Source organism: Mchenga conophoros, linkage group LG19, assembly GCF_057382185.1.
Source record: "Mchenga conophoros isolate Kocher_MC1m ecotype Shallow Benthic linkage group LG19, M_conophoros_male_GT1.1, whole genome shotgun sequence".
Lineage (NCBI taxonomy): Eukaryota > Metazoa > Chordata > Actinopteri > Cichliformes > Cichlidae > Mchenga > Mchenga conophoros.
Genome location: NC_140544.1, coordinates 8,098,378 through 8,109,109, shown reverse-complemented (window position 1 = coordinate 8,109,109; position 10,732 = coordinate 8,098,378). Strand labels below are relative to the sequence as shown.

Genomic DNA, 10,732 nt, shown 5'->3' with positions numbered 1-10,732 from the left:
GTTAAAGTTCCGTCACCGATTTCAGAATAAAAACAAAATAACAAAAGCTCATTTAACAAATGAGAACTCAAATATCATCACTAAAAACTCTATAATCATTAAAAGCACAAAATATTACCACAAAAATACAATAATATCATTTTTTTTTAAATTTTTTTTAATTTTTAAATTAATTTTTAAATAATTTTTATTTTATTTTAACTTTTTGCTTTTTATCCTCTACAATTTGTGAGTTTCTTCTCAGGAATTATGAGTTTTCCCGTCAGTATGTGATTCTCTTCTTTTTAATTGTTTCTAATGTGAACATGTGAATCTTATTGTGCATTTATTTTAATTTTTAAAACAAAATTGTGATTTGTTCTTGTAGATTTAACTTTTGCTTAACTTAAGCTTCTTTGAAAACTGAGCAGTTGAACTCATAACCTGATTTTATATATATATATATATATATATATATATATACATATATATATATATATATATATATATATATATACCCATACTGACATGGACACTGCTCTGAATGCATCTAAAAACAAAAATACAAACTAACTTATTTACAGTACTGCACAAAAGTCTTGAACCCCCCATTTATTTACATTTTGTTTCAGAATAGCACGTTATTATTATACTTGACCATTTTCTGAGAAAAAGTTTGTTGTTTATTTGTTTATTAAGCCACTTAACAGTGCACTGTGAATCATTCAAGGCACCTAACTCAAGAGATGAACTCAAGAGATGAACCATTGTTGTGTCTACACATAACAGAACTAATTTTAAATCATATCTTTATCTCTATCATTTGCTACGAGGATCATGTCACAAAAACACAACATTTGTTCCTATTTCTTTAATCAAGTATACAAAATCTGACTAGAAAGCTTATCTAAGAGTTCAGGTTAGGGCTGCTCATTTGTACAAAATGCCAAATGACATACACATAAGAATCACCATCCTGATATCAATACTTTTGCCCATATGAAAAATGTCGTGAACACACTAATATTTCACCAGTGTTGTAACATCACATGTCGTTAGCGTAGTCTGTCTGTGTCTTCCCTCTGCAAACAAACATGTTAGAGTTGGTTGTGATATACAGTCTGCATAAGTGTGGTCAATCTAATAAACATTTATAAGGAGATGGCAGTTACTGTGAATGTACAGCAGTTACACAGTGATTAGTAATAAACAGTCAGACAATGACCCTGACAATCTCATTCAATCTTGCAGATTGCACCTTCTGTGGAAAGTGGTACCACACGGTGTGTGTGGACTTCCCCTGTGCAGAAGGCGACTACAAATGTTGTGGGTGCTAAATAAACAGAAAAAATTGATCCCTGTTGTCTTTGCTTACTGATTGTTTTCAGTGTTGACAATCCACATTGCTGGCATTGCATCTTTCAACATGTTTGTGGGTAGATTTGGATGTACCAGGGGTAAGTGCAGCCACTCAGCCTCTACTCAATGTGATCACAGCAGCAGGTGCAGATGTGTCACAAGTTAATCTAGTAGTGGCCTATGGTCATGTGTTAGTGGTGGGAACAGTCATATCCACTCACTCTCACTGGCTGTTTATTACTAATCACTGTGTAACTGCTGTGAATTCACAGTAACTGCCATCTCCTTACAAATCTTCATTGGATTAACCACACTTATACAGACTGTATATAACTCCAGCCATGTTGATGAATTGCCTATATTGGCTGGAAATATTCATTTTCAGGGAAAAGACACAGACAGACGATGCTTACAGGATGTGATGTGACAACACTAATGAAATATTGATGTGTCATATTTGTCCAAGGCGTATTTCATTGTTATGGAAAAAGAGAATATTAAAATCATGATGACCAATTGGAGTGGTGATTTCTATGACTTTGTGTATATAATTTGGAATTTTGTACAAATGTAGGCCAATAAGGAATATATGATATCATTTCATTCTTTCCAAAGGTTTATTTGCATGACGCACAAACAGACACAATTGAAAGGTACAAATGTGCATGACACGAATTCAAACGTGGTGCAGATGTGTGTCACAGGTTGATCTGGCTGTAGGCTGTGGCACTTGGCCAGAGGTGGCGCTGGTTGACTCGACTCCATGTTAGTGCACAAAGTAAACTGCTCGCTGTAGTTGTGAAGCAAAAACGCTGAATTCGGAGAAATAAACCGTGCGAGGGGAACGATAACGACGACAAGAGTCTCCCGATCGTTTACTCTTGCTGTCCCGTGAACAACAACGGCGTGGTGTTACTTGTTTGCTGTTTTCGCGATCGCGTGGCGCACGAGGATATCACCAGGTAAACTCGCCACATTTTTAAACATTTTGTTGTTCAACAGCATCAAGACTGACGGAGTGTGTTTGAGACAACCTCACAAGTGTCACAGATGACACATTTGGCTTTTTTTTGCTGGTTTGTCGGTAGGAGCTCCTGAAACGCAAGACTGCCACACATCTGTTCGACCAACGCCAGTTGATCTAAACGCCAGTAGATCTGGAACACTGGCCTTTAAGGTGTCGCGGATAAATGAGGGAGGGGCCAATAATCGGCTCAGTCATTTTTAATGATCGTTGAAAGCCCAGATCGTAATCGTGATTAAAATTCGATTAATTGAGCAGCCCTAGTTCAGGTTGCATTGAAGAATAAAGGCGGTCATCCAAGAGACTGACTTTCAAGCTCATTAGAATCGGCCTGGCTTTGCACAGAAATACAATGATTTACATTTTCAGTAAATCACTGTATTTCCCATTTTCCTAGCAAAATATGAAGAAATCAGGGGTAGCTCAAGATTTTTGCACAGCACTGAATATAGTGCTGTGAAAAAGTAGTTCCTCCTTAATTGTTCCTTATTTTGTTGCATATTTGTCATATTTCACAGGATCAAACAAATGTTCATATAAGGCAAATGATAACCTATTATTAAATAATGATTTCATTTATTAAGGGAAATAAATTATTGAAACCAGTATGAAAAAGTCATTTAAAAACTGACTGTACCATAAAGAATTTTGCCACAAGTGGCAATGAATCTCTCACATTACTGTGGAGGAATTTTGGCTCACTCTTCTTTGCAAAAATATTTTTTATTCAACTTTTCAGTTTGAACGGTCTGTTTAAGGTCACGCCAAAGCATTTCAATTGCATTTGAGTCCTAAATGTGATTAGGCACTCAAAGCCTTTATTCTGTTTTTGTTTTGCCCTAGTTTGAGTTCATCAGAGGTAGAATTGTCCGGCTGCATAACACACGTGTTCTTGGAGTTCAAGACATGAAGTGATGGCCAGACATTCTTCCTCAGGATTTTCTGGTAGAGAGCAGACTTCATGGTTTCATCAATTATAGCAAGTAACCTTGAAGCAGCAAATCAGCTCCAAGATCATTACACTATCACTACCAAGTTTGGTAGGTAGATTTTTATAATGTTTTTTTTTTAACTGAATAAATGATATCCACATTTACAAATTACCTTTTGTGTTTATTCAGGTAATCTATGCCCTGAAGCTGTTTATACAGCGAGACAATGATCCAAAAACACACCAGCAACTCCACATCATAGAAATTAATAGATAAATAATACATGAAAAAGAAAAGCATGTTTCCCATGGAGACAACAAAGAACAACAATAAACATTGCAAGTGATGCATTTTTCTTACAAATCCTTATAAAGGTTGGAATAAACTACTAAATGAACACACATCTCACCTGAAGAAGAATATCCTGAATCATGAGTTTGTGTTTGCGTCTTTCGAGGCTTGTGACGTCGTGAGCTCTCTAATATTATTTAGTGTCACAGTTAAACAGCACACACACACACACACACACACACACACACACACACACACACACACACACAAATCCACTACCACAAGATGGCAGTAATACAACATTAATGATTAAAGCTTTCCGCAAAACGTCAAAGAAGAAGCGCAGGTGGCTAAATGAGCAGCAGAAGAAGAAATCCGACGCCACAAGCAGAAAGCAGGAAGCAGGGATCACTGTACTGTAGAATTTGCTTATCCAACGATATATATATATATATAAACACAGCTTCTGGACGACACTTCACAGAAATAATAACATGCCTAGAAAGATTGTGAAAGGTAAGAATAAAGCAGTGATAGTTATTTCTTATTAGGGAGGCCTGACCATCAGTTTCATTTACCAAGAAATTGACTTGTTTGAGCTTATGTCGCTGTTTAGCTTACCAGCTAACGACGTATTATTGTGGCTTTCAGACAGCGCGAAGGTGACGCTGCTGTGTTTTTACCACCTTTAATGTTAACTCTCCAACGTTACATGCTAGTCCTTGAGTATTTAAATATATGTTTGAAGTTTATTTTTCCATTTCTCTACCTGCCAGGTGGGACAGCCATGCCCAGAATTCGAGAAAACTCGAGACTAATGCACACACACGTGAGTATGACTAAAGCCATAAAACTGCTGTGTTGTTATTACAGTGTTATCACAGATGTAGAAAAACAGGTTATTATGATGTTAGGTGTGGTCATGGTGGCTCGTCAGCGTGTAATAAAGCAGACGTCTTGCTTGCAGTCTTACAGCGAACGCTGTTTATTCGGAGTTACTTTATTTCTTTAACAAGCTGCTTTTGTTCCATTCTTTGTCACAATGATCCCACACTGTTGAGGTCCAGACTGTGGACTGATAGTGTTTGTTTGAAACACACTGGCAATGTCACCCTTAAGACGTTGCTAGTGAGACTCTGTCCAGAAGGTATTTGCATGGTAGAGCAAAATGTGAGGGTAGTTTTCTGTCTTCATAATTCCATCAATTTTGACATAATCCCAGCGCCGTTCTCTGAAATTTAGCCCCAAAACAAATAGAGGCACTGCTGAAGAAACTCCTGTTATACTTTTTTATGATTTTTCTGTCCCGTTTCATGTAATTTGGTATACTTCAGCCACAGCTCGTTTCTGGTCTCTTGAGTTAGGTGTCTCTTTTTTATATTTTTATGTAAACGAACAAAAATATTGGTACAAGGGGGGGGGGGGGAAGAGTGGTAAATAAGCCAATGTTTAAAAAAAAGACCCTTCAGAAAGCCTGAAGCACTGATATAAAGAAAGGAAGGGTGGCTTAAGACTTTTGTATTGTGCTTTGTGTCCCAGGCTGGTGAAGATAAGATGTACTAATGAAAAAGAAGCTGGGGTAGTAAACTCATAATGACATAAAACGAAGGAACGCTGGAAGTCATCATATTTGAGACATGACTTGTTTAATCATTATCAATTAGTCAATCAACAGGAGAATAAATATCCTAATTCTAGAGACAAATTAGTATCAAAGGAAATTATTCATATAATGTCACAGTAATTTAATAACTCTCTACACACAAACCTGTTAGCATTTTCTGAACTTCCGACCCCCTTCATGTATAAAAGGATGAAAGATATTCATGTGATAACAACAGAGGAATCCAACCAGCAAACATTTGATTGCAAGAAGCAAGAACCTGTGAAATGCAGGCTGCAGTTCTGCTTTAAAAATACTGAAACTATTAATTACAAACCAAACCAGTTGTAGTTTATTTTACAGCAGATTCATTTTTTAAACATGTAAATATGTTGGATGCTAACTATTTGTTTCTTTTTTTCTTTCTTTATAGGAATCAATGGTAGATTACCTGAGTGGACGAGCTCCTTCTGGCAATTTCCTGAATGATATCCGGCCTGGCTTTTTTGGTAAAGCATTCTCTGAAACTGCTGTTACAAGTTATGTTAAAGAGGAAATCAAGCTTTAGTATAGGCTTGTAGTTTTAAGCATTGCTGCTCAGCTGTTGTTGTTTTTTTCCTTTTTATATAAACTGTCTGCTAAATTTGTCTGCTTTGATGCAAGTGCAGTGTTGAATAATCTAAGGTTAAATAGAGGAGGGAGGAAACACTGAGCATACATTTGGAAGAGTAAGGAAACAGAAGGAATGGGAAGGGATATCAGACATACATCTTCTTGAGCCACTTGCAGCAAATCCACAACTACAGACTAGCACTGTGCCTATTATATTGCCTACCGTAATACCAGTATAAATTTTTACGTGATATAAAATTGTCATATCACAAATTTGTTGATATAGCAACGCCATCTGTTAAGTGGACAACAATGAGACGAGCACAGTTATGCCTGAGAGGCAGAGCCGTGGATCAGACTCCTACGAGGATTTAGCAGTTTAAAAGGGAGCTACTTCAGTGCGCTCCATTAAAGCACAAGACTTAATATACAGAAAAAATGCTCCTGCTAAAGGTGGAAACAACAAACTTGTTTCACCACTTCAGGCAAACTCCCAACATTGATAACCAGGTTATGAAGGAGGAGGTGCTGGCAGTGATGTGTGGCCCAAATGTAAGAAAATGAGCCCACCAAGCTTGGTTGGAGCAATTGCTAGTTGTGCTCCATGTGACAGGAAGAGCAATTGTTGGATGGAAATTTTCTGACATGGCTACATGGTGGTAAAGCAGGGTTTTAAGCAGCTGTTTACATCCCAGGTAGGAATTGTTTTTGAGTTCTTTTGTTTTTTTTTTTAAACTTGTGTTCTGTGCAATTGTGCAGGCTGCTCAAGAGCTGAAAGTGTTAAGCAGTTATTTTATACTTAATTTGTAGGGAAATGAATTCTGATGCACTTGCATCAGAATTATGCTGTGTCACTGTTATTGCATCATAATGCTGCTGGCACCCGTGGGACCTTATTTCAGTAGATTCAGTTCAAATTAGGATGCATGTCATCAGTGACAGTTGCTCATTAGAAAAGACTGATGGAAACTTACCTATATTTACACTTATTGTGTCCAAGCTGCAAGCATCAGCAAAACAGTGTTAACAGATAACAGATATTTCCCACAACAGCCAAAATCTAATTATTGCAAATGTTCTTGAAATGTTGTTATTTAATTCTAAAGCTGCTGTATATCTCCCACCTCTGTTATAGCCACAAGAAATCCAACTAAACTGATAACACTTATTTCATGTATGTATTGAGTGTAACAAGCAGATGCTTATGACACTTTAGTAACAGTGAGGAGGAACTTTCTTTAAAAAGCTGTAGTAGTTGATTTGATTTAGTTCATTTACTTAAAAATGTTGTTATTTACTTGTTCCCAGGTGTTGTGTTTTTTTTGTGGTTCTTTTCACCACTTTCGTGATTAAACAGCAGGGAATTTGGTGTGATCTTTGCATTGTGTTATCGTGGAGTGACGATCACGTTTTTGTATTTGTCTTTTATAACTTGCAGGTTTAAATTTTTTAAATCCTTTGGAGGAAGATCTCGTTTATTCAGATGATGACGACGACGACGACGATCGTTATTATCAACGCAGGGCCGCTAACAGGACTTTAGAACCACATCCGCAAATAAAACAGCTCACTGATGAGGTATTGCCCTTTTATTGCACTTGTTGGGAAATGAAACAAGGAACGATCTCTTTAATATTTGTGTCTGGTTTGTAATAGGACATATCTTTCTCTCTGACTCACGTACTCTGTGGGGAATAAACCAAAGCATTGAAAAAACTTTAAGCAGTATTATATTTATCTTTTAAAATGGTAATTTTATCCAAAGCAATTTATCTTGTGTGCACTCTGTCAGATTTTAATCTTTTTTGGGAATTTATTGGAACGTTAGTTGACACTGCCTTTTTTTTTTTCACCAGGAAGCTGATAGAATTGCAAAGGAGTTAATAGAAGAAGAGGAAAGGCGTAAGGAGAAAACTAAGAAGAACAAGCGTAAAAAAATGGTCTGCATATGCATACTTATTAGGATTTAACGTTCTAGCAATGCTGGCGTTTTGCTTTTTTTTTTTACCAGAATTTTCCGTCTTTTGTTGCAGCGTAAAAAAGAAAAGAAGCGGCTAGAAAAGGAGAGTGCAGTTAAAGACGGTTCAGCTGTGAGTCTATTTTTATCCTTGTTGTGTGTACATGCAAGTGTCAGAGTGGAAAATCCAGACAGAAAGGTATTTTTAAAGCTGCTCTGATTGTTTGTAATGCTGTTTATGTTATTTCAGGAGGAAGAACAAGGCAAGTCAGATTCCTCTGAAAAAGAAGATGATGAGACTATAATTGAAAGTAATGCAGAAACAACTGGATCCTCACGAAGCGATAAAACTCAAAAGGCAACTGAGGCAGCCAGATGTGATAAGACTGGTGCTGATACTGCAGAAAAAAATCTTGTGAAGATGAATGAGAACGAGGAAGAGGAGCAAAAGGTCTGTCAGAGTTGTAAATTTCAGTTTTTTGGAACAGAAAGGCAACCTTTTCTTTTAAGTGGTAGAGCTTTAACAGTATCAGATTATATGCAAATATGTAACACTATTTTTCATGCGTATTTTAAATGACAGTCTTTTCACAAGAGCACCTTTCGGATGATTATCCCCAAAACAACCACCTTGTTTTATCCTCCGTAGGATTTGGATTTCAATAATTCATATGCTGCTTCTGCTGAATCGGCGCCTGAGGAGACGTGGATTCAGAAACAGAAAAAAGGAGGAAAAAAGGCGGAAAGTAAATTATCTGCAGTTCAACAGCCTGAAGTGGAAAATCCAAATATCACTGAGGAACCTGAAGTTAGAAAGAAAGAGAAAGCTGAAACCAGTAAAGAGGTGGGAATCTTGAAAACATATTCTTATAGGTCAAGACTAAAGTCTGTTGCTCCCAAATTGCTGAATGTTGTGTTCAAAGTTTTTTTTTAGAAGGAAGTACAGGAGAAATATCTGTCGTTTTAAAGGATTTAATTTGCTTTGGCAGTTTGAAATCGACCTCCTATCTGCTCCTTTTTCCTGGAATCACAAAGACAGACACAAAAACACCCCCTGCTTAGCCTTGATCATTTTAATATCACTGATTGTAGTTTGGGACATTCTGTTCGGACTCCCTTTGACCCAGAGAATATCCCTCTAACCATTATCTAATGTGATGTGTAAGCATGCTGCAAAACCCTCTGCGCTCCTACCTCAACCCTCAGAAGCTTTTGTTAGCTTTTACTAGCAACCACAACGCAAATGTGTTTGTTTTTCAATTCAAAGTACGACTTTGAAAATATTATTCATCAACCAGACTTTTTTGGGGGGGTTTCTATACAGAAATCAATGGATCCCATATTAGAGGAGTATGCAAAGAAAAGCATTGATTTTGCCAGTAAGTGACATTTTCCATCCATCATCATTGAGAGCCTTATGTTAAAAAAAAGTCAAAATACAAACAGGATACAACAGTTTTTTTTCTCTTTTCCAGACATGGGGAATCGTTTGGCTGCCTCTGGGCAGTACGAGAAGGCAGTAAAATGTTTCACTGAGGCTATTAAATTCAACCCAAAGGAATTTAAGTAAGAACATTGACTTAAATTGACATCATTAGAACTACCAGGAGCTGTTAACTGCTAATGGCCATAAATGTTTGTTCGCTGTGTTTCAGGTTATTTGGAAATCGGTCCCTCTGTTTTGAAAGACTACAGCAATATGAAAGTGCTCTCACGGATGCTGACGTTGCACTCTCCATGGAACCAAACTGGATAAAAGGTTTATTTAGGAAAGGGAAAGCTCTCTGTGGTCTTAAGGTAAGTTATCCAGTTAACACAGCTTATATTTTGCTGGGGTTTTTTGTTGCAGCTGTAAATATGATTTAGATGGGCATTTTGACACTGAGATCTCTGGGGATTAACATACTTCTGTGGAACAATAGAGGAACTGCAGATACTTGCTTGTGCTGCATTGCATCATACTCTGGTGTTTTCTGTTATTTAGCATTCCCTCATTACCAGCATAACAGGAGTCCCTGTGTGAAGAGCCCGGTGCTATTAAACAGTAACAGACTGCATCCTCCAAAATGCCGTGTGGCTGAATCAGAACCTCTTTAAGCATGCTCGTTTAAAAACTGAAGACTTGGCGGTTTTGTTTGTGTAATAACGCAATCCTACAACTTGTTGTAAATTCCCCAACTAATTTCACATCCTAACATTGATTCTCCCAGAGATACTACGAAGCCTCACTGATTTACAAAGAGGTCCTGAGGCTGGAAAGTACAAGTGCTGAAGCCGCACAGGAGCTGAAACGAGCACAGACGCTGCACCTCATGGTAGGAGACGCTTTGCAAAAATGGAAATGAGACAAAACAAAAGTCTGATTCATTGGTTTCCCTCCCACAGATTCATATGAAAAGCTCTTTTTGGGATACACCAGTGTCACCTGTCGGTGTGTATGTGTTGGGCTAATAAAGTAATCATTTGTGGCTTTAATGTCTGTATGTTTGTATGATTTCAGGAAATGGGCTTCAGCTGGGCAGTGAGCTCTGAAGCCCTGAAAACTCACGGTACACTAGAGGAAGCTGTGGAAGCTCTGTTTGCCAGTGAGAGTAACACAGGTCCTGGAGGTAAATAAAATGTTGTAACAACAACAGCGTCCTGGTATATAAAGACTGCACTACAACAGTCGGCACTGTTAAGACTACATTCTTTGCCATGATTGAGTAGGGTTAGTCGATTTGTGAAAATTGCTTTTGTGTTAAAAAAAAAAAGAGCAAATCTACACCTCATCTAAAAGAACAGTGTTGTCACCACTTGTGATTTTGTGTTAAATCACAAAAATATATAAATTCCAGTCAAGTGTGAACATGACTGTACTGTTTGTTCAGTCTGCACAGCTCCTGCCACCAGCAAAGAGACAGCAGACCCACCAGCAGGGCTGAAAGATGATGACGGTGATGATGACGATGATGATGATAATGATGACGATGTGG

At 37.5% G+C, this 10,732-nt stretch overlaps 1 protein-coding gene across 3 annotated transcripts in view; it reads left to right on the top strand.

The window, feature by feature from the left end:
- The first annotated feature begins 2,088 nt into the window (after positions 1–2,088).
- Positions 2,089–10,732, top strand: part of LOC146551603 (uncharacterized) — an 11,230-nt gene continuing 2,586 nt past the window's right edge. The window contains exons 1-15 of one of the 3 annotated variants that reach the window (XM_085257484.1): positions 2,089–2,300; positions 3,206–3,402; positions 4,362–4,414; positions 5,622–5,697; positions 7,239–7,378; positions 7,657–7,740; positions 7,834–7,890; positions 8,008–8,208; positions 8,407–8,601; positions 9,082–9,136; positions 9,233–9,323; positions 9,413–9,554; positions 9,968–10,072; positions 10,258–10,366; positions 10,628–10,732. The exon at positions 10,628–10,732 is cut by the window's right edge and continues 124 nt beyond it. In XM_085257484.1, coding sequence (XP_085113610.1) covers positions 3,324–3,402; positions 4,362–4,414; positions 5,622–5,697; positions 7,239–7,378; positions 7,657–7,740; positions 7,834–7,890; positions 8,008–8,208; positions 8,407–8,601; positions 9,082–9,136; positions 9,233–9,323; positions 9,413–9,554; positions 9,968–10,072; positions 10,258–10,366; positions 10,628–10,732 — 1,492 coding nt within the window. In that variant the 5' untranslated portion in view covers positions 2,089–2,300; positions 3,206–3,323. Of the gene's footprint in view, positions 2,301–3,205; positions 3,403–3,935; positions 4,102–4,361; positions 4,415–5,621; positions 5,698–7,238; positions 7,379–7,656; positions 7,741–7,833; positions 7,891–8,007; positions 8,209–8,406; positions 8,602–9,081; positions 9,137–9,232; positions 9,324–9,412; positions 9,555–9,967; positions 10,073–10,257; positions 10,367–10,627 lie in introns of those variants that run through there. The other 2 variants (XM_085257487.1, XM_085257485.1) reach the window with 2 other exon arrangements.